Consider the following 25870-nt stretch of genomic DNA (forward strand, 5'->3'; position numbering starts at 1 on the left):
AAATCAAACATGTTATTGAATAATACACTTGATTTATTATGAAACCGAATTCATTTAATTGAAATAGAGGTTGTAGTTAACGATGGTTACGTAGCTAATGAAGGATGTACATCATAGCATATTAGTAATATGAATTAACCAGATAGTTAAGTTTCATACATAATAGCTTAGTACAGAAGGATTTATTATGGTTTAAAATTTTTATATATATATATATATAGGATATACATATAAATTCTTCGGAGGAACTGAGTTAATACTTCATAACTCATTGATACAATATACTCGTTATTAATTCGTAATGGTTTCCACAGTGATTTGTTTTTTTTTTTTTTTTTTGAACTGGAAGAGCTTGTGAGGTTAGAGGTGCTGACGATTCTAACGATGTTGACAACACAGACTGTGTTGACGAGGCTATGGGTACTGCTGATGTTGTTTGGTAAAACAAGTCTAGCTTGTAAACGGCGCATCATTCTTGTCAGGGTTTCGATTCTTTTTTCTATCATCTCTGTCCACTCATCTGGTTTATGGTTAAAGCTGAGATAGATAATCTCTAAAACTTTAGAGATTACATAATCACCACAGAATGTTTCTCCGATGAAATTATGAATCAATACTTCATCGTTTGTTGTTGTTGGTACTCCTTAGTATCTTTGGTGCGTGTGACGTTGATATCCGATATACAAATTGGGATATTGAGGTGTGTGGTGCGGATGTGATTGTTAGTGGTGGTAATGATCCTGTTGATATTAAAAATGGTGGTTGCTGTTGATGCCGGTGATGCTGCTGGTGCTTATGATATTGAGGCTTGCGATGTTGATGTTACTGGCGGTACTTGTTATGCTGCTGGTGCTGCTGATGGTGTTTGTAACCATCGTACCGTATTCTCCAAAGCCACTACCCGAGCGCGAAGCTCGTTGACTTCTTCTATCACACCGGGGTGATTATCGGTTCGGACGAGCGGATAAATATAATCTAGAATTTGGTGTAGTATATAGTCGTGACGAGATGCTCTGGAGATGAGAGAGAAAATGGTTTCTCGAACAGGTTCGCCTGTAAGTGCTTCAGGTTCATTGCCAAGAGGGCAATTTGGTGGATGGAAGAGATCACCTTCTTCTTGTCGCCAATGATTGAGGAGGCTACGAACCCATCCCCATTTCATCCAGAACAGATGATGGCTGATTGGTTGATCCATTCCGGTCACACTGTTTTCAGAGCTCGAATGAAACTCCATATCGGAAAAGTTATCATACTCTGAGGAATTCGAACTGGTTGAGGGATCCATCTCGTATGATCAAAGGAATGAATTCTTGATATGAAATAGATTATAGGAGTTAGATTTGGTATTCTTCAATACATAATTTACATATGTATATATATTACCAAAATCCCATAAAGTACGGAAGGATCTTTGAAAAATGTCAGTCAAAGTTCACAGTAACAGATATGCCAGGATAAGATTTCGTCTATACACTATTATGCAATAAATGCAAGAAAACGCGTCTAGACTTAAGAATGATAAGCAGGTAATTTTTCTACAGATGATAAGTAGATGATTTTCGACACGAAATGATAAGCAAAAACTTTCGATATGCAGACACGGTCGAAGTCCAGACTCACTAATGTATCCTAACGACTTATCAGTTAGACACACTAATGCAAACCTGGTTCGCTAAGACCACCGCTCTGATACCAACTGAAAGGACCCGTTCATATACATTATAAACGATTCACAATAGTTGATTACATTGCGAGGTGTTTGACCTCTATATGATACATTTTACAAATATTGCATTTGTTTTTAAAAGACAATCTTTCTTTACATCGAAAATTGACAGGCATGCATACCATTTCATAATATCCACTATCCAACTATAAATTGATTTAATAATAATCTTTGATGAACTCAATGACTCGAATGCAACGTTCTTCGAAATATGCTATGAAAGACTCCAAGTAATATCTTTAAAATGAGCAAATGCACAGCGGAAGATTTCTTTAACACCTGAGAATAAACATGCTTTAAAGTGTCAACCAAAAGGTTGGTGAGTTCATTAGTTTATCATAATCATTTATTTCCATCATTTTAATAGACCACAAGAATTTCATTTCCAGTTCTCATAAATATATGTCCCATGCATAGAGACACAAATAATCATTCATATGGTGAACACCTGGTAACCGACATTAACAATATGCATATAAGAATATCCCCTATCATTCCGGGATCCTCCTTCGGACATGATATAAATTTCGAAGTACTAAAGCATCCGGTACTTTGGATGGGGTTTGTTAGGCCCGATAGATCTATCTTTAGGATTCGCGTCAATTAGGGTGTCTGTTCCCTAATTCTTAGATTACCAGACTTTAATAAAAAGGGGCATATTCGATTTCGATAATTCAACCATATAATGTAATTTCAATTACTTGTGTCTATTTCGTCAAACATTTATAAAAGCGCATGTATTCTCAGTCCCAAAAATATAAAGGGTAAAAAGGCAAATGAAACTCACCATACTGTATTTTGTAGTAAAAATACATATAACATCATTGAACAAGTGTAAGGTTGGCCTTTGATTCACGAACCTAAATATATTTATATACAATTATGTATTTGTTAATATTTGTCTAATACATTAAGTTAAGTCATAGTGTACCACAATCCTAATGCTCGAGTCTAATATACAAAGGTCGATAAAAATCTAGTTTGACTCAAAATGAATTCCAAATTCAAATAATTATAATTTTTAAATATCGTTGTTTTATATTTTTAAAATATTTTTAAAAGATTTAATAGAGTAGAATATAATTTATTTATAAATACCATTTTATATCAAAGCATACTTGTATATATCTTAATTAATAAAGTTTGTAAAGTGCAATAATATTAAAAAAAATATTGTGATAGATTCTATTAAGGTATTTATATAATTTGTATTCCATTTTTATTTGATAAACTAGTATTGATAATAATAATAAGTAACAGTCGTGTTATTTTGTAATAATAAATATTATTATTTTATTAATAAAATTAATATTTATTTTTACTAAAAATGATATTATAAAATGGTAATTCTAATTATTGTATCTTTAATTTTCACAATACTTTTTAATATTAACATTAAAGTAATAATAATAATAAATATTATGATAATGAATATATTAATAACTATTTTATGTGATAATAAAAATAATACTAATTATAACTTTAACGATAATGACTATAAAAATAACAATTCTTAATGATAATACTTTTATTGATAATAATAATAATAATAATAATAATAATAATAATGATAATGATAATAATAATAATAATAATAATGATAATGATAATGATAATGATAATAATAATAATTATAATAATAATAATAATAATATTAACAATTAGATAAAAATTAGAACAACGATGTTAACGACGATAATAATAATCATTTTTACGAAATTTCAATTGGCTATAACTTCTAATCCGTCCATCGGATCCCTTTGGCATCTAAAGGTAAAGTTATTAATTTTTCACTAGCTTTCCAATGACATGCATATCTTATACCTTATTTCATCCCTAGTATAACAACTTTTAAGATTCAACATAACCTATCTAACGGCAATATCAAATATACAAGCATGCACAATCCTATATTCTCGAGCACTAGTCAGGGATACACTATTAGTAAATAAAAATTAAATTAGGAGTACTCACGTATCAATATTGAGATTCAATTTTGCAGGAAGGTACGTAGACGCAACGGAGATGACAAACACTAAATTGACCTCACGGGCATACCCATGAACCATACCCATCACCTCCATAGCCATAACTCATAATTTCCTTAGCCCTATCCTACTCATAAAACTTGTCTTGAAATGACCCGCTCATGACCTCGTCGTAATATTTTATGTATAATACTAATAATATCACTCCTACTAATAATAATAATAAGTTTAATAATAATAATAATAATAAATAATAAATAAGTATGTATATGTATATTTAGAGAAAATGAGCTCGAGATAGATAAAAAAAAAAAAGTTGGTACGCTTGATATATATAGCAATTTGTAAATCTCACCAACTACCTAATCTATCCGTAATTTGGGGCATTATTAAGTTTACATATCATGTGGAAAAAAAAACGTGGGAATGATTATATTATATAATATTTAATATAATATATTTAATTTATATAATTAATTATATATTATATTATATTTACGCTCATGGTACAAATATAATTTTTACAAAAATGACACGGACGTGGTCTCACGACTCATGTACCACTTTATGTTTTTCGGGCGCACTTTCGTACGTTTAGAAAACTAGCCTTTTACGTTACGCGACGTGTACCTTTTTCAAAAATTAGACTTACTCATCAATAAATTTCCTTTATAAAAATATAACTTATAAAATTGAGCGTTGTGGTCATTTACTTCTATAAATCAGTGACTCGTTGTTTGTCAAAATATTTTATTTTAAATTAAACGTTTTGTGACATGTACCTTTATTAATAATTAGACTTAATTTAATTAAAAACTAACCCACTTAAAGTGTAACTTTATCTTTTAAGTATTTTGATCATTTCCTTTTATAAATCCTAGTCTCATTGTTTATCAAAACATATATAATAATATTAATTTAAATCAAAACGTTTTATGACTAGTTTGATATTGTAATTCATCTTTTTGTAACATATAAATATATTTTTATTTAAAATATATAAACTTGTACATATTGTATATCATGGAAGTATTAATAAAATAGTATAATAATTAGTTTTTGAAAACTAATAATAGTTCATAGTTTATTTTAAATTCGTTTAGGAAATCTTATAACACGTAACATTTACACTCTAAACCTATAATTCCTTTATATGCTAACGTTTATTTTAGTTTCCTTAACCTTTCTAAATAAAATAACTTAGTACCGATTGAATCAAATAACAAGGGTTATGAAATTCAATCCTCCACCAAATTTTGTCTAATCCCCAATAATTAACACTTTTGTTCTTATATACAATCACTTTTCCAAATATTCCGAATACCGTTAAAAGTAAGGGTTTTCTAATTCAAAGTGGACCTCATAACAGAGACTCTTCATCCTAATTCAATGTATCTTATGAATCAATCATTTGATATTTTCATCTAAACATCGATAAGCATAATAAATTTATTTTGAAACAAAATACGTTCTTGTAAAATATTATATATCTAATACCTTGTTAACGCCTTCACTTATTAAGTATTTATTATATACACATAGATGTTCGTGAATCGTTAGGCATGGTCAAATGGTAACTTGATTACATGAATATAGTTTCAAAGCTTTCGAGACTCAACAATACATATTTTGCTTATCGCGTCGGATATATATAAAGATTAAAGTTTAAATTTGATCGGAAATTTCCGGGTCATCACAGTACCTACCCGTTAAAAGAAATTTCGTCCCGAAATTTGATAGAGGTCGTCATGGCTAACAGTAAGAATGTTATTATGACGAATGTAAACTGATACATAGAGTTTTATCATCATTGAGTAATATAGATAACCCAATTTGATTATGCGAAGAGTATAAATGAAGCTATCGCAAAAGAGTGAAAAATGAATAAATGTAGGTTTGACTTAACCGGCGGCGTGTTCAAGATTGCTTTCCGGAATTTAAGGAATTTAGAAGAAATCTTCATAATAAGATTTGATTCTTCGGTAATTAAGGAGATTTAGATCTTCTTTGGTTGAACGCGATAATCTGCTTCGATTGTTATGTCGGATATTTCCTTATAAATCCTCCTTCTCCATTTCCTTACGACTCACACCCTCTATTCTTTCTTCCTCAATTCATACTTTAAAACATTCGTTAATATGCTCCATCCCATCCTGATCCTTGATATCCTCTTAACGTTCATATCCGTCATTCTTCTTTTTAATCTGCCACCAGAAGAATCTATTTACTTTTACTATACCCTAGGGTTTATAGTATTTTTAGTTCTCCCGTGTCTTTACGTTGCTATATGCATCGATATATACGGTTTGTAATTTTTCGGGTTGTTGCTAGATTTTTATATCTTCCCTGTTATTTCGATGTCCCTGCTTCTGTCTTCTATAATCATCATCATCCATAGTTAATGCTCTCTTCTATTTGCTGCGGTTTATACCCCACATTTCCATTTCGAAGATTTGTCCTTTCGTTTCTTCTTCTTGCGATTAAATAGCTCTTGTAATGGTCCGGAATTCATATGTATGGATTTAAGAAGGAATATAGTAATTGTTCTAAGAAGGAAAGGGTAATGGTAAATCCTGATTTTTTTAAATTACCAGAATACCCTGAAAAAGACCGAATCATCAAGAAATAGTTCCTTGATATGTTTAGAGATTAAGTAGAATGTAAGAGTCGTGTAAATGGTACATGATGACGGTATGTCCTGTGAATCATCACATCCATTAGAAACTCGGCATGAATTACTTTAATATAATGACGTTGATCAAGTGTCATTATATTATACTAACTCATGCATCAGTTCCCAACACTACTTCAAAACATTCATATTTGAATTTTTCAGAATTTAGAAACTAACACAGTTTCTTTTATGTTGCAGATATTATCGAGAGATAAATGATCTCAGATAAGGATAGTGGTGAAGATATCTCCAGAAATATGAAGAATATGTATAATGGGAGATACGAAGATATCTTATAATATTTAAGATATGATGATGATGAAGAATATCTGTCCGTGAAGGTTTAGAATAAGAAGTAAGGTGTTTGCTAACGATTTCATTAGGCACTGAATCATTTGGATCCTTTGAAGGCAGAATCAGTCTCTGTGATTTGTCCACGGCTTCCTTCATACTTTGCTCAATTCGTTTTTCAGTACCAAATCCTTTCTTTTTCTGAGCTTTACCAACTCACTATCTTTTATCATCAAACTTTTGACCGTTTAAACCATCTACCATTTTTATGTTTCCTCTGCATTTAATGCTATAATATCTGAATCTCTAGTTATCAATCCGAGGTGGGTTCAGAAGAATCGTGGTTTTAGATGATTAAACGCTGGTGGTAATATGGTGGAATATGAAAGGTTTCCCAGTAACAATGACGAAAGGGCAACGTATCTATCGGGGTTATAATAAGACTGGTCCGACTGAAAAATCGAAGTTGACTTGCTGGAGCTGTGACAAAATTGGCTACTTTGAAAAGAAATCGAAATGTTGTTTTTGCTAATAAATGATAAAAAAATTGGATGCGGGTACGTGTAAAACTACGACCTTGGTTTCGAGAGCTTTTCAGGTACAAGGCTTCGGGTAATGTGTGGTTGGATCATCATCTCGATTGTTCAATGTTTGAAGTGTCTTCCGGAATTTCGAAGGGTTTTAATTGCAGATTGTCATAGTCAATATCCAAATGATGGAATTGTCCTGACTCCCGAATGATTTTCATATTCCTCTGAGTGTTACGATTAAAAGTGACGTTCTATCACAGTTTTGAAGTCAAAGTATAGCTTTGAAAAATATAAGGATCTAAGAGCGATGATTTCGGTTGTATCTCGAGTTGAATTCTGAAATTTCCAAAATCAGAATATGTAATTAGATTCGAATGAGTATGGTTGTTTTGATTTCTATAGAGGAATGCATATTGGTATAGTTGATGATTGTTGAATCAGAATTGAAGAACGTAACATATTAATTGTGATTTTATATATCTCTCGGGTATTACCTACCCGTTAAAAAAATTTCACAAATAATATTTTGAACCAGAGTGTTCATTACAATCTTTATAAAAATATATGTGGGTATATTTTCTTCAGATGTAATACAGATTCAATGAGTTGATATCATACTAAGCTCATCTGATTTTCGGCTTGAATTAGAAATGAAAAATCTCTAAAACACTAGAGATTACATAATTCTTGCGGAGTATTTCACTAATGCAATCAATACTTCAATATTTATAAGTATTTCCTTAGTGAATCATGCTGATGTTTATAGAACTTTTGTTAACTTCGCAAGATACGAATGTTGTTTTCCAGTAATTTTCGAGTACATCGAAGATGAAAGTGTAAAATCAAACATGTTATTGAATAATACACTTGATTTATTATGAAACCGAATTCATTTAATTGAAATAGAGGTTGTAGTTAACGATGGTTACGTAGCTAATGAAGGATGTACATCATAGCATATTAGTAATATGAATTAACCAGATAGTTAAGTTTCATACATAATAGCTTAGTACAGAAGGATTTATTATGGTTTAAAATTTTTATATATATATATATAGGATATACATATAAATTCTTCGGAGGAACTGAGTTAATACTTCATAACTCATTGATACAATATACTCGTTATTAATTCGTAATGGTTTCCACAGTGATTTGTTTTTTTTTTTTTTTTTTTTTTTTTTTTTTTTTTTTTTTGAACTGGAAGAGCTTGTGAGGTTAGAGGTGCTGACGATTCTAACGATGTTGACAACACAGACTGTGTTGACGAGGCTATGGGTACCGCTGATGTTGTTTGGTAAAATAAGTCTAGCTTGTAAACGGCGCATCATTCTTGTCAGGGTTTCGATTCTTTTTTCTATCATCTCTGTCCACTCATCTGGTTTATGGTTAAAGCTGAGATAGATAATCTCTAAAACTTTAGAGATTACATAATCACCACAGAATGTTTCTCCGATGAAATTATGAATCAATACTTCATCGTTTGTTGTTGTTGGTACTCCTTAGTATCTTTGGTGCGTGTGACGTTGATATCCGATATACAAATTGGGATATTGAGGTGTGTGGTGCGGATGTGATTGTTGGTGGTGGTAATGATCCTGTTGATATTAAAAATGGTGGTTGCTGTTGATGCCGGTGATGCTGCTGGTGCTTATGATATTGAGGCTTGCGATGTTGATGTTACTGGCGGTACTTGTTATGCTGCTGGTGCTGCTGATGGTGTTTGTAACCATCGTACCGTATTCTCCAAAGCCACTACCCGAGCGCGAAGCTCGTTGACTTCTTCTATCACACCGGGGTGATTATCGGTTCGGACGAGCGGATAAATATAATCTAGAATTTGGTGTAGTATATAGTCGTGACGAGATGCTCTGGAGATGAGAGAGAAAATGGTTTCTCGAACAGGTTCGCCTGTAAGTGCTTCAGGTTCATTGCCAAGAGGGCAATTTGGTGGATGGAAGGGATCACCTTCTTCTTGTCGCCAATGATTGAGGAGGCTACGAACCCATCCCCATTTCATCCAGAACAGATGATGGCTGATTGGTTGATCCATTCCGGTCACACTGTTTTCAGAGCTCGAATGAAACTCCATATCGGAAAAGCTATCATACTCTGAGGAATTCGAACTGGTTGAGGGATCCATCTCGTATGATCAAAGGAATGAATTCTTGATATGAAATAGATTATAGGAGTTAGATTTGGTATTCTTCAATACATAATTTACATATGTATATATATTACCAAAATCCCATAAAGTACGGAAGGATCTTTGAAAAATGTCAGTCAAAGTTCACAGTAACAGATATGCCAGGATAAGATTTCGTCTATACACTATTATGCAATAAATGCAAGAAAACGCGTCTAGACTTAAGAATGATAAGCAGGTAATTTTTCTACAGATGATAAGTAGATGATTTTCGACACGAAATGATAAGCAAAAACTTTCGATATGCAGACACGGTCGAAGTCCAGACTCACTAATGTATCCTAACGACTTATCAGTTAGACACACTAATGCAAACCTGGTTCGCTAAGACCACCGCTCTGATACCAACTGAAAGGACCCGTTCATATACATTATAAACGATTGACAATAGTTGATTACATTGCGAGGTGTTTGACCTCTATATGATACATTTTACAAATATTGCATTTGTTTTTAAAAGACAATCTTTCTTTACATCGAAAATTGACAGGCATGCATACCATTTCATAATATCCACTATCCAACTATAAATTGATTTAATAATAATCTTTGATGAACTCAATGACTCGAATGCAACGTTCTTCGAAATATGCTATGAAAGACTCCAAGTAATATCTTTAAAATGAGCAAATGCACAGCGGAAGATTCTTTAACACCTGAGAATAAACATGCTTTAAAGTGTCAACCAAAAGGTTGGTGAGTTCATTAGTTTATCATAATCATTTATTTCCATCATTTTAATAGACCACAAGAATTTCATTTCCAGTTCTCATAAATATATGTCCCATGCATAGAGACAAAAATAATCATTCATATGGTGAACACCTGGTAACCGACATTAACAATATGCATATAAGAATATCCCCTATCATTCCGGGATCCTCCTTCGGACATGATATAAATTTCGAAGTACTAAAGCATCCGGTACTTTGGATGGGGTTTGTTAGGCCCGATAGATCTATCTTTAGGATTCGCGTCAATTAGGGTGTCTGTTCCCTAATTCTTAGATTACCAGACTTTAATAAAAAGGGGCATATTCGATTTCGATAATTCAACCATATAATGTAATTTCAATTACTTGTGTCTATTTCGTCAAACATTTATAAAAGCGCATGTATTCTCAGTCCCAAAAATATAAAGGGTAAAAAGGCAAATGAAACTCACCATACTGTATTTTGTAGTAAAAATACATATAACATCATTGAACAAGTGTAAGGTTGGCCTTTGATTCACGAACCTAAATATATTTATATACAATTATGTATTTGTTAATATTTGTCTAATACATTAAGTTAAGTCATAGTGTACCACAATCCTAATGCTCGAGTCTAATATGCAAAGGTCGATAAAAATCTAGTTTGACTCAAAATGAATTCCAAATTCAAATAATTATAATTTTTAAATATCGTTGTTTTATATTTTTAAAAGATTTAATAGAGTAGAATATAATTTATTTATAAATACCATTTTATATCAAAGCATACTTGTATATATCTTAATTAATAAAGTTTGTAAAGTGCAATAATATTAAAAAAAATATTGTGATAGATTCTATTGAGGTATTTATATAATTTGTATTCCATTTTTATTTGATAAACTAGTATTGATAATAATAATAAGTAACAGTCGTGTTATTTTGTAATAATAAATATTATTATTTTATTAATAAAATTAATATTTATTTTTACTAAAAATGATATTATAAAATGGTAATTCTAATTATTGTATCTTTAATTTTCACAATACTTTTTAATATTAACATTAAAGTAATAATAATAATAAATATTATGATAATGAATATATTAATAACTATTTTATGTGATAATAAAAATAATACTAATTATAACTTTAACGATAATGACTATAAAAATAACAATTCTTAATGATAATACTTTTATTGATAATAATAATAATAATAATAATAATAATAATAATGATAATGATAATAATAATAATAATAATAATAATAATGATAATGATAATGATAATGATAATAATAATAATTATAATAATAATAATAATAATATTAACAATTAGATAAAAATTAGAACAACGATGTTAACGACGATAATAATAATCATTTTTACGAAATTTCAATTGGCTATAACTTCTAATCCGTCCATCGGATCCCTTTGGCATCTAAAGGTAAAGTTATTAATTTTTCACTAGCTTTCCAATGACATGCATATCTTATACCTTATTTCATCCCTAGTATAACAACTTTTAAGATTCAACATAACCTATCTAACGGCAATATCAAATATACAAGCATGCACAATCCTATATTCTCGAGCACTAGTCAGGGATACACTATTAGTAAATAAAAATTAAATTAGGAGTACTCACGTATCAATATTGAGATTCAATTTTGCAGGAAGGTACGTAGACGCAACGGAGATGACAAACACTAAATTGACCTCACGGGCATACCCATGAACCATACCCATCACCTCCATAGCCATAACTCATAATTTCCTTAGCCCTATCCTACTCATAAAACTTGTCTTGAAATGACCCGCTCATGACCTCGTCGTAATATTTTATGTATAATACTAATAATATCGCTCCTACTAATAATAATAATAAGTTTAATAATAATAATAATAATAAATAATAAATAAGTATGTATATGTATATTTAGAGAAAATGAGCTCGAGATAGATAAAAAAAAAAAGTTGGTACGCTTGATATATATAGCAATTTGTAAATCTCACCAACTACCTAATCTATCCGTAATTTGGGGCATTATTAAGTTTACATATCATGTGGAAAAAAAAACGTGGGAATGATTATATTATATAATATTTAATATAATATATTTAATTTATATAATTAATTATATATTATATTATATTTACGCTCATGGTACAAATATAATTTTTACAAAAATGACACGGACGTGGTCTCACGACTCATGTACCACTTTATGTTTTTCGGGCGCACTTTCGTACGTTTAGAAAACTAGCCTTTTACGTTACGCGACGTGTACGTTTTTCAAAAATTAGACTTACTCATCAATAAATTTCCTTTATAAAAATATAACTTATAAAATTGAGCGTTGTGGTCATTTACTTCTATAAATCAGTGACTCGTTGTTTGTCAAAATATTTTATTTTAAATTAAACGTTTTGTGACATGTACCTTTATTAATAATTAGACTTAATTTAATTAAAAACTAACCCACTTAAAGTGTAACTTTATCTTTTAAGTATTTTGATCATTTCCTTTTATAAATCCTAGTCTCATTGTTTATCAAAACATATATAATAATATTAATTTAAATCAAAACGTTTTATGACTAGTTTGATATTGTAATTCATCTTTTTGTAACATATAAATATATTTTTATTTAAAATATATAAACTTGTACATATTGTATATCATGGAAGTATTAATAAAATAGTATAATAATTAGTTTTTGAAAACTAATAATAGTTCATAGTTTATTTTAAATTCATTTAGGAAATCTTATAACACGTAACATTTACACTATAAACCTATAATTCCTTTATATGCTAACGTTTATTTTAGTTTCCTTAACCTTTCTAAATAAAATAACTTAGTACCGATCGAATCAAATAACAAGGGTTATGAAATTCAATCCTCCACCAACTTTTGTCTAATCCCCAATAATTAACACTTTTGTTCTTATATACAATCACTTTTCCAAATATTCCGAATACCGTTAAAAGTAAGGGTTTTCTAATTCAAAGTGGACCTCATAACAGAGACTCTTCATCCTAATTCAATGTATCTTATGAATCAATCATTTGATATTTTCATCTAAACATCGATAAGCATAATAAATTTATTTTGAAACAAAATACGTTCTTGTAAAATATTATATATCTAATACCTTGTTAACGCCTTCACTTATTAAGTATTTATTATATACACATAGATGTTCGTGAATCGTTAGGCATGGTCAAATGGTAACTTGATTACATGAATATAGTTTCAAAGCTTTCGAGACTCAACAATACATATTTTGCTTATCGCGTCGGATATATATAAAGATTAAAGTTTAAATTTGATCGGAAATTTCCGGGTCATCACAATGAACACTTTGGAAATGTTTTACTTTTAATATGTTTCATCTTATGACAATGAAATTTCATAAACGAAGTCGGTGACGTTAGCGGTCAGTTTCAATAACATATAGGAACACGAACGATTATTATAAACATGTAAACATATAAGTTGGTTTAAGTGTTACCTACGGGAAGAAATCGAGAACACAACGGTACTTGTTGTTTGCGTCTTGATACTCCGATGTATGCTTTGCTTCCGGTTAAATTCTTATAATTGGAATGTAAAGTGTTTTGATGTTGAGTTTGTAGGGAATGTGTGACAACCCGTAAATTTCCGGCAAAATTTAAACAAAAATCTTTATATGATTTCATTTAACCTCGACTAATTCCGACGATTCACTAGCAATTATTTGTAAATAATTACGCATTAATTTGATATATTAATATTATTATTATTAATATCATTTTTAAACAAGATATCAATAATTAATATCTTTATTATCAGTATTGTTATTATGAATAAAAAAAATATTGACAAATATTCTTGGAAAAATAGTAAATCAATTTATTTATTTAAAAAAAATATATAAAAAAAATCCTTAAAATAAATGATTTTTTTTAATAAAATAAATAAATAAATAAATAAATTACTTTTTAATTAAAAATTATAATGAAAAACTACTTTTATTATTTTATTTTGTGTATTATCCCATGACCTAACATTTAATACTTTTGAATTTTAAAATCCCATTAAAAATTAAAATATTTCTTTTTCTTTTAATTATTTTATTCTTTTTACCTAATTTTTTCAAGTATAAATACCCCTCATTTTTCATTCAAACTCACACCAAAATTTCTCTTATTCTCTCTTTGAAGAATTACTACTAGTAAGTATTCTCTTTTTACTTTTTACTTTTTACTATTTACTTCGGTTTATTATTTTTTTTACCGAAACATGTAAATAATGTTATAAATTATATGCAATTAAAATTAAAATAAATAACATGTTATAATTAGTAATATATGTTACTAAAAATTATAAAAGTATTTTTATGAATTAATATATAGGAGTTATAATTAAAATCAAATTAATGAATATATATGTATATACGCACCTAACGTGAAGGTTATAATTAAAGATAGCGTACACAGACTACAAACATCACCGCTACTTGTGGCCTAGGGTGATCCTTGTTACCATTATGGGACGCTTGTGGATCTCGAATGCCAAGACTTAGATTCTGGTCAAGAGATCCTGGGCCGCTCGGTAACAATAGATCATTCGAGTGACTTGCATGTTAGCGACGAAGTTTGGGCGAGATTGTACAACATCTTTGTTAAGAATTATAACCTGAACATTCTTAAACTAGAAGCTTACTATAAGTGAAAGTTTTTCATAAATAGTAGGTTTTCAAAAATAGAAACTTTTGAGAAATAGGAACTTTTCTCGAAAACCGTCACTGTCAATATAGTTGCTATATTAATAAACATGCTTTATGTCAAGTTAGACATTAACTAATCAAACTTTATACCTCAAGGTTGATATCCAGATCACTTACTTGCTTTACTTTCCTTCTTGCGTGGAATACTTCAACTGCTATTTAATGTGAGTTCATCTGCTCCCTTTTTATATATTTTTGGGCTGAGAATACATGCGCAACTTTTACAACTATTTTACACGTATCAACTATTAAATTGTGATATGTTGGGCTATGACCAGCAAGTCCCCAACCGACAAGTATAAACGATAACTTGTACGGGGCAAACTTAAAAGTCTAGTCTAAATATCAGTACCAACTATTAAACTGTGATATGTTGGGCTATGACCAGCAAGTCCCCAACCGACAAGTATAAACGATAACTTGTACGGGGTAAACTTGAAAGTCTAGTCTAAATATCAGTACCAACTGTTAAACTATGATATACCCGGCTATGTCCAACTAAGTCCCTACAGTGATATTTTTAATTGCTGCGGCATTCTTAATTATTGGGGATAGGCCTATCGGGACGTCCCCGATACATTTGACTAAGTCTTTGTATTACTTGATAATGAAATTAAACGACAAGGACAAAACAACTTGTCACGGGGCAAACAACATTTAGTCTAAATATCACGCACTATCATAACTTTTTGATCATGTGGGAGATCAACTTGACTGGATCTGAGTGATCTACTTATGAAAACAAATCTTGTGGTCTAACACTATTACTAAAATCATTATTTATGACAAACCTATGAACTCACTCAACCTCGTGTTGACCTTTTTAAGCATGTTTATTCTCAGGTACTTAAATATTGCTTTCGCTGTATATCTGCTGCTTTGATGATGATTGCTTGCCATGCTTGGAGTCTTCATGCATTACTTACGAATTCATTTAAAAACATTTAATGTAATCTATTTATCTTCCGCTGCAAAACTCAATAAAACATCTCATATAGAGTCGTTCTCGTTTATACAACTATGATTTGATATATTAAGTCACGTTATTCTTCCAGGCCCTATCTGGAGAACGTGACAGATTGGTATCAGAGCTGGTTTAATTGCGTCCAAAGCAACGACCGGTTAACGTTCCCAACATTCAGGTTCGGTTAACGGCAATGACTTTGGGAGAGTTAGTCGTAGAGGGGATTCTCATAGTGTTAGCTATGATGAAGCATTGGCTCTTACTCCTTACGATCCTTTTATGGTTGGCCAAATAACAGCGGTGATGCGGGCTGTAAAATCAGAGTCTGAGGTACGCTCAGTGGTCACCCTATTCAGAGGAACGGCACTGTTTGGGAATAAATCCCCAATCTGTTGTGACAGATTGGTATCAGAGTAGGTTGTTGTAGAGAACCAGGATTGCATTTTATGTGTGCCTTATACAATTAGGTACCTTAGCAATGTAGGACTACAACTTTCCTTGACCGTAGTACCTTTACTTGTTGCCTTTAACTGTTAAATGCTACACTGTACTTTAGAAACTTTACTTATCTTAGAATGCCGAGCCAACCTAAGAACTCTGCTCACTTTCCTAAGTATTATCCAATTACACCACCGCATTTAAATGCGACACCATGATTTCTGAAATTCTTGACATTCCTATGTCATCTATCATGGTTTTGTGTATTATATATGTATTACATGAAATATTATCCATGATTTTTGAAACTCCTATAATTGTTACTATTCATACTCAAACGTATATAACTCCATGTTATATCACGTACCTATATGCCTTATACCTTTATGCATCGGTTTGCGAACCGGAAAATGTCATTGGGTTATCACAGTATACGAATTGAAAGTCTTTAATCGAAAGATTATTAGATTACATACTTATAATTTTATAATCTCGACACGTCATACTGCCATTATTGGAGTATAGACAAATCATATCTTATCATATCTATCCCAATAGACCTTGTCTACCACTTTTCCTAAATTTTCTCCGTAAATTACAGAAATCTTTTTGTTATAAATACGTATTCAAGGAGACGAATATATCATTCAGTATTCAATACCCATTTCATATCAAACCCTATTCCAAACACATAATATGAATTTCTCGAACTCCACGAGCTCCAACGGCAGCGTAACCAGAACAAATGAACCAATCAGCCATCATCTATTCTGGATGAATTGGGGATGGGTTCGTAGCCGACTCAATCAATGGAGGCAAGAAGAAGGTGATCCCTTCCACCAACCGAATTCACCTATTGGCAAAGAACCTGAAGCGCTTACCGGCAAACCAGTCCGAAACACCATTTTCTCTCTTCTTTCCAGGGTATCCCGTCATGAATATATAATATCGAAGATTTTAGATCTTATTCACCCCCTTGTTCCTACCGCTAATCATCCCGGAATAATAGAAGAAGTCAACGAGCTTCGCGCTCGAGTGGTGGCTCTAGAGAATATGGTGCGAATTCTACAAGCATCAGCAGCATAACCAGCATCACCACCAGTACCATCAGTATCATCAACATCACCACCAACAGCATCAGCTTCATCAACAACAACATCCGCATCCCACGCCTCAATATCACACTCAGTACCTCAAACATCAACATCATACGCCCATAGATACCAAGGAATATTAATAATAATGAGCTAAGATGTATTGACTCATTCTTCGTGAAGAATTATATATGTATACCTTATATATATATATATATATATATATATATATATATATATATATATATATATATATATATATATATATATATATATATATATATATATATATATATATATATATATATATATATATATATATATATATATATATATATATATGATTTGGAACAATAATAAATCTTGTCGTACTAAGTAATTACATGTGAATCTCAACTAGTATGTACTACTTGGTTAATTCATATCACTAATAGGCTATGATGTACACCCTTCGTTAATGACTTAACAATTGTTAATCAAAGCTTCAACACAATAAACTCAATTTCATAATAAATCAAGTGTAACGATGAATGTATTGATTCATAACTTCATTAGCGAAATATTTCGCGACAATTATGAAATCTCTAAAGGTTTTGGAGATTATTCATTGTAGTTTCAACCGTAAATCAGTTTAATATTATATTAAATCCATGATTACATCTGAAGGAAAATATATATGTATGTATATTTTCATAAAGACTGTAATTAAAACTCTTTTGTACAAACTGTTAATTGTGAAAATATTTTAACGGGTAGGTAATACCCTAGAAATATTTATATCTCACATTAATATGTTACATTGTACATTCTTCAATTCTGATTCTCATGAATTGTATTCATTCATATTCTATGATGAATTATCATATCAAACCACTGAAATTATCATTCATTACTTTTGAAATCAACAACGCCTATTCGTTAACCATTAGATCCATTGACGATTACAATCAGCGTTTAATCATCTAAAAATAAAATTTCTTGAAACCATCTCGGATTAATAACCAATGATTCAGATATGGTGGCATTAAATGCAGAGAAAACAGAAGAATTTTCCTCATCATTGGATCCTAGAAATTCTAAGATATCACCGTATCTTTCGTTATAAATATCCTCTATATTTCTGAAGATATCTTCATAACGATTCTTGACCGCAATTAACTGTCTCCTTACGATATCTTTATCACATCATAAAGGAAACTGTTTTAGTTTCTATGTTTTGTAAAATTCAAGTTTAAATTATGAATGATTTGAAGTAGTGTTGGGAATTGAAGCATGAGTTAGTATAATATAATGACGTCAGGCCAACGTTATTATATTACAGTAAGTCATGCTAAATTTTTAATGGAAGATGATGATTCATAGACTTTATAATCATCATTTACCATGTTATACGACTCTTACATTCTACTTAAACTCTGAACATATCAAGAACATATATTCTTGATAGTTCCATCCTCAGTAATTCTGGTAATGTAACAAATCAAATCATGATATTACATTCCTTTCTGCTTAGAACATTAGGTTCATTTGAAACTTAGTACCTACGAATTCTGGACCGTTACTTGCTTTACAAAAGCATGAAGCTTCGACATATAAGGGAAAATATAAAGCCCGATAACAACACTGAAATTACAAACCGTGTATATCAATGCGTATAGCAATATAAAGACACGGGAGAACTAAAAACACAATAAATCCTAGAGCATAATAGAAGTAAACAGACTCCTCTGGTGGGAGTTGGAAAAGAAGGAAGATTGTGGCGATAACCAACATAAGGTCAAGAACAAGAACTGGATTGAGCATATTAACAAATCTTTGGAAGTATGAATTGAGGAAGAAGGTATGAATTGAGAAGTGGTGAAGATAATGAAACGGAAGAAGCTAATTTATAGTAAAATTCCAGACACGTCAATCGAGACAATTTCACCGCATTTAATCAAAGAAAATCTCAATTTCCGTAATTACCGGAGAATCAAATCTTATACATATTATGAAGATTTTCTTTAATCCCTTGAATTCCGGAAATCAACTTTAACCATATCAAAAGTTAAGGTGAACATTTAATTTCCTCATTTCACTCTTTTGTGATAGTTTCATTTATACTCTTTTTATAATCGAATCGTTTTATCCATATTATTTAATGTCGATAAAACTCTATTTTTCAACTCATATTCATCATTCTTGTTGTAAAGAATGAAGATCTCTATCAAATTTCATGATTATGATTTTCATGAACTCCTCTCTATTTTTTCTACCCTAATATTGTGGCATAAACGCTCAAGGTTTAAATAAGCTCACTATTATTCATCACACATTTCATGTATATTGAAATGCTTGTATAACTTCATCATCTCTTTCTGAGGAAAACCTAATCAATGACACTCTTGTTAAATCCTTTAGATAACCTCCGCATTAATAATAAAATGTACTTCGTAGAATTTATGGATCGTAAGATATAAACGCTAGAAACAAAACAATATCCTATTAGTTGGAATTCACGAAAGGCCCCGAGCGTACCTGGGAATGTGAAGACCAAATAAAACGAAAATATCCTCACCTGTTTACAAACAACGCCGACTGATGGCAACAACTAAATTTCGGGACGAAATTTCTATTAACAGGGGGATACTGTGACAACCCGTAAATTTTCGGCAAAATTTAAACAAAAATCTTTATATGATTTCATTTAACCTCGACTAATTCTGACGATTCACGAACAATTATTTGTAAATAGTTACGCATTAATTTGATATATTAATATTATTATTATTAATATCATTTTTAAACAGGATATCAATAATTAATATCTTTATTATCAGTATTGTTATTATGAATAAAAAAAAATATTGACAAATATTCTTGGAAAAGTAGTAAATCAATTTGTTTATTTAAAAAAAATATATAAAAAAAAATCCTTAAAATAAATGATTTTTTTAATAAAATAAATAAATAAATAAATAAATTACTTTTTAATTAAAAATTATAATGGAAAACTACTTTTATTATTTTATTTTGTGCATTATCCCATGACCTAACATTTAATACTTTTGAATTTTAAAATCCAATTAAAAATTAAAATATTTCTTTTTCTTTTAATTATTTTATTCTTTTTACCTAATTTTTTCAAGTATAAATACCCCTCATTTTTCATTCAAACTCACACCAAAATTTCTCTTATTCTCTCTTTGAAGAATTACTACTAGTATGTATTCTCTTTTTACTTTTTACTATTTACTTCGGTTTATTATTTTTTTACCGAAACATGTAAATAATGTTATAAATTATATGCAATTAAAATTAAAATAAATAACATGTTATAATTAGTAATATATGTTACTAAAAATTATAAAAGTATTTTTATGAATTAATATATAGGAGTTATAATTAAAATCAAATTAATGAATATATATGTATATACGCACCTAACGTGAAGGTTATAATTAAAGATAGCGTACACAGACTACAAACATCACCGCTACTTGTGGCCTAGGGTGATCCTTGTTACCATTATGGGACGCTTGTGGATCTCGAATGCCAAGACTTAGATTCTGGTCAAGAGATCCTGGGCCGCTCGGTAACAATAGATCATTCGAGTGACTTGCATGTTAGCGACGAAGTTTGGGCAAGATTGTACAACATCTTTGTTAAGAATTATAACCTGAACATTCTTAAACTAGAAGCTTACTATAAGTGAAAGTTTTTCATAAATAGTAGGTTTCCAAAAATAGAAACTTTTGAGAAATAGGAACTTTTCTCGAAAACCGTCACTGTCAATATAGTTGTTATATTAATAAATATATTTATGTCAAGTTAGACATTAACTAATCAAACGTTATACCTCAAGGTTAATATCCAGATCACTTACTTGCTTTACTTTCCTTCTTGCGTGGAATACTTTAACTGCTATTTAATGTGAGTTCATCTGCTCCCTTTTTATATATTTTTGGGCTGAGAATACATGCGCAACTTTTACAACTGTTTTACACGTATCAACTATTAAATTGTGATATGTTGGGCTATGACCAGCAAGTCCCCAACCGACAAGTATAAACGATAACTTGTACGGGGCAAACTTAAAAGTCTAGTCTAAATATCAGTACCAACTATTAAACTGTGATATGTTGGGCTATGACCAGCAAGTCCCCAACCGACAAGTATAAACGATAACTTGTACGGGGTAAACTTGAAAGTCTAGTCTAAATATCAGTACCAACTGTTAAACTATGATATACCCAGCTATGTCCGACTAAGTCCCTACAGTGATATTTTTAATTGCTGCGGCATTCTTAATTATTGGGGATAGGCCTATCGGGAGTAACATCCCCGATACATTTGACTAAGTCTTTGTATTACTTGATAATGAAATTAAACGACAAGGACAGAACAACTTGTCACGGGGCAAACAACATTTAGACTAAATATTACGCACTATCATAACTTTTTGATCCTGCGGGAAATCAACTTGACTGGATCTGAGTGATCTACTTATGAAAACAAATCTTGTGGTCTAACACTATTACTAAAATCATTATTTATGACAAACCTATGAACTCACTCAACCTCGTGTTGACCTTTTTAAGCATGTTTATTCTCAGGTACTTAAATATTGCTTTCGCTGTGTATCTGCTGCTTTGATGATGATTGCTTGCCATGCTTGGAGTCTTCATGCATTACTTACGAATTCATTTAAAAACATTTAATGTAATCTATTTATCTTACGCTGCAAAACTCAATAAAACATCTCATATAGAGTCGTTCTCGTTTATACAACTATGATTTGATATATTAAGTCACGTTATTCTTCCAGGCCCTATCTGGAGAACGTGACAGAATGTGAATTGTATGATATTAGTTATATAAATAAAATTAATCGATGTGTTTGGAATGACATCATGTATTACGTAGCTTGTTTGACTCCTTCTAGATACCCATCTACTTATTTAACTTATTCTTCTTAGATTTATATTGAAACAATTGATAAGCTTATTTATTGATTTACTTTAGCCTACTATGTGAATACATATTACTATTATTATGTTTTTATGTTTAAAATAAAAGATAATTTCTAGAATATACATATATTTATCATTATATTTCGTCATCTTAAATTGGCTAATTCTAATTAGTTCAAGAGTACACACATAAGTTTCATATACTTACAAAGTTATTAGTCGTGAAGAATTAATAAATAATCGACTCACTAGTTACATATTTGAGTCATTAATTTACATGTACACATTAATATTCGTCTAAGGTTATTATAACGTATCCTACTTAATATAGTGTCATAATTTGAGGTGGTGACCAAAATTGTAATACGGAAGTTCGAAACTAGAAGTAACGTAGTCATATAATATGCAACAGTTGGCCCGAAAGATAAAACGATCTCGATCCGATAAATAGACCGTGGCGTGATTTAAATACGTGAGAAAATAATAATTCGAGAAATAAAATATAGGAATATTTTAATAATTTCGAATGACATAGGAATGTCATATAAAAGAATTCGGTTTTAGAAATCACGAATATATAATCGTTGGTTTGAAAACCGAGACGATTCTTCGAATAAAAACATTATACGTAGGAACGTATCAACACATAATCATACATTTTCACTTAAAAATCATATAGGAATATTATTTTATATATATATATATATATATATATATATATATATATATATATATATATATATATATATATATATATATATATATATATATATATATATAATCTAGTCACATAAAATGACATGGCAAAGAAACCAACTAACGATAGTTAAATATTCATTGAAAAGATAACGGAAAAAGTACGGTCATCACATCATGACTATTTGCTTGTAATATACTAGTGTTGGTTAATTCCGAGACAATATAATATAATCTTGATTAGTTAAGACAACAGTTATGCAATACGTTCGGATAAATCGTAAGACACCATGTACACAATACGTCTGGGTTAATTCTAAGACAATACGCGTACGATGGGTCATGATTGAGTCTTGAACAATACGTATACAATACGTCTTGATTAAATTCTAAGATTATATATTGGACTATTGAACTATATTTGGACTACTAACATTGAACTACTAACTTGACAACTTAAATCATCACACGTAATTAAAAATATTATATGAATATAATGGTATTATATTTTGATATATAGATATATATAATTGTTATAGGTTCGTGAATCATATCAAGGCCAAGTCTTAATTTTTCAAAGATTTGAAAAATCGTATCAAGTGAGTTATAGTTCCATTTTTACTATCTAATATTTTTGGGATGAGAATACATGCAGTTTTATAAATGTTTTACAAAATATGCACAAGTAATGAAACTACATTCGACGATGGAATTGTTATACCGGATATCCCTGTTTTTGCTTGATAACCTAAGAATTAGTATACACTCTAATTGACGCGAATCCTAAAGATAGATCTATGGGAACTAACGATCCCCATTATGAGAGTTTGAATGTTTTAGTACTTCGATTTTGTACAAATGTGTTAATCATGTATATTGGGGATATTCTATATGCATTTTGTTAATTTCGGTTACCAGGCAACTCATCATATGTGTTAATCCTGTATATTGAGGATATTCTATATGCATTTTGTTAATGTCGGTTACCAGGCAACTCATCATATGAATGATTTTTATACAGACGTGTTAATCCTGTATGTTTATGAAAGAAATCTTGTGGCCTATTATTACGATTTATTACATAGGTTAAACCTATAACTCACCAACATTTTTGTTGACGTTTTAAGCACTTTTATTCTCAGGTGATTATTAAAAAGCTTCCACTGTTGCATGTTATTTAAAGACAAGATTTGGAGTCAGCATGCTTGTATTATATTGTTTAAACTGCATTCGGAAACATCTTTTTGTAACATATTGTTAACCATCATGTAATGGTTGTGTGAAAAACTTTGTATTATTAGATTATCATTGATTGATAATCTATTTTATGTTAATTAAACCTTTATAGATGAAATAAAGGTTATTATGATTTGTTTTTATAACGAATGCAGGTTTTGAAAAACGTCTCATATAGAGGTCAAAACCTCGCAATGAAACCAATTAATATGAAACGTTTATAATCGATATGAACGGGGCATTTCAAAAGGGGGATGATTCTCACACACACTTTTTTGATCCTCACACACCAATTGAGGATTATTAGAAGAGTAAAAGGTTAAAATAGGTGTGTGAGGATCAAAAAAGTGTGTGTGAGAATCATCCCCCATTTCAAAAACCTTCTACCTTTTACCCTTTTTACCTAACTATACACATGAGTGGAATGGTAAAGTTCACTTACTCAAACACAATATGATGAAGAACAAAAATCAAATATTAGAATTTAACATTTTCAAAATCATACTGAAGAAAATACCCGTCAATAAATAAATCCCCAAGACATAGCATATTACTTAACAAATTGTCCAAATTAACTCTTTCAACTCCTTGAATGGGTTTTAGAAAAACTATACCAATCCCACCAAGACATTTACTATTCAATAACTGAAGCAAAGTTGAATCAGGGCAATCCATGACCAATAACTTATATAAACTTGGAGACTTGATCTTGAAATTGTAAACGTTGGTGCATGAAACCATGTGCAACTTCTTAAGCTGTGGTAAGTTGATGACATTTCCATGCAAGTTAGCCCCAAATTCAATATACCTGAGCGAGAGATTTTCGAGATATTGAAATCCTTGGAAATTGAGTGGTGGCTTAATGATACGGTTTTCAAGTTCTAGCTTTCTCAATTCTAGAAAACGAAAAAAATAACATGGAAGTTGATAAGGTTGGTTTGAATTTGTAAGGACGAGTTCCCTAATAACACCGTCTCTTGACAAGGATGAAATCCACTGATCAACTTCTTGAAAGCTATCATCAAGAACCATGTTTGGTATGTGAAGATGTAACTTTAAGAGAGGACCCTTGAGAAAGTAAAAGATTTGGTTTGTGATCCTAACAAACCCATTATGACCAAAAGCTCCATTTTTGGCAAACTTTTCTAAAATGGAGTCAATCAAATTCTCAGGCAAGTAACTGATTTTATCCACTTCAGTATTGTTATCTGTCATTAAATTCAAGAAATGAAAGATGTATAGCTAGTGACATATGCTTAACAAACTAATTTTTGCATCATGCCAAAATAAGAAAACGTAGCCTTATAGGCACTAGAAAGAACAATATACTAACTAAAGTGTGTGCCAAATAAAGGTCTTGTTTTTTATTAAACCCAAGTGTTAGACCCTGATTCCAAGCAGACACTCAGAAAATAAGGCTATATTTTACACTAAGTCAATCCTTTCATAGTTGCTGCTTCACTTTTTAGGGCTTCTAATAAATCTCTAAATATAATTTCGGTTACTTGGATATGATTCAAATATATCGCCAACTAGGTTATAACTATGATAATTACATCAAGCTGCTAAACCAGGACCTAAGAATCAACAGAAATCGCCAAC

The 25870-nt window shown here is 30.5% G+C and overlaps 1 protein-coding gene across 1 annotated transcript; it reads right to left on the bottom strand.

Moving 5' to 3' along the window:
• Positions 1-24745: 24745 nt before the first annotated feature.
• Positions 24746-25483, bottom strand: LOC139875236 (uncharacterized). The gene has a single exon (XM_071862578.1). The coding sequence runs from the start codon at positions 25481-25483 to the stop codon at positions 24746-24748; it is 738 nt and encodes a 245-aa protein (XP_071718679.1).
• Positions 25484-25870: the final 387 nt, after the last annotated feature.

Source organism: Rutidosis leptorrhynchoides, chromosome 11 (assembly GCF_046630445.1).
Source record: "Rutidosis leptorrhynchoides isolate AG116_Rl617_1_P2 chromosome 11, CSIRO_AGI_Rlap_v1, whole genome shotgun sequence".
NCBI lineage: Eukaryota > Viridiplantae > Streptophyta > Magnoliopsida > Asterales > Asteraceae > Rutidosis > Rutidosis leptorrhynchoides.

Excerpts from the sequence above, each read along its gene's own strand:
- LOC139875236 (XM_071862578.1), bottom strand. The coding sequence starts at position 25,483 with ATGACAGATAACAATACTGAAGTGGATAAAATCAGTTACTTGCCTGAG.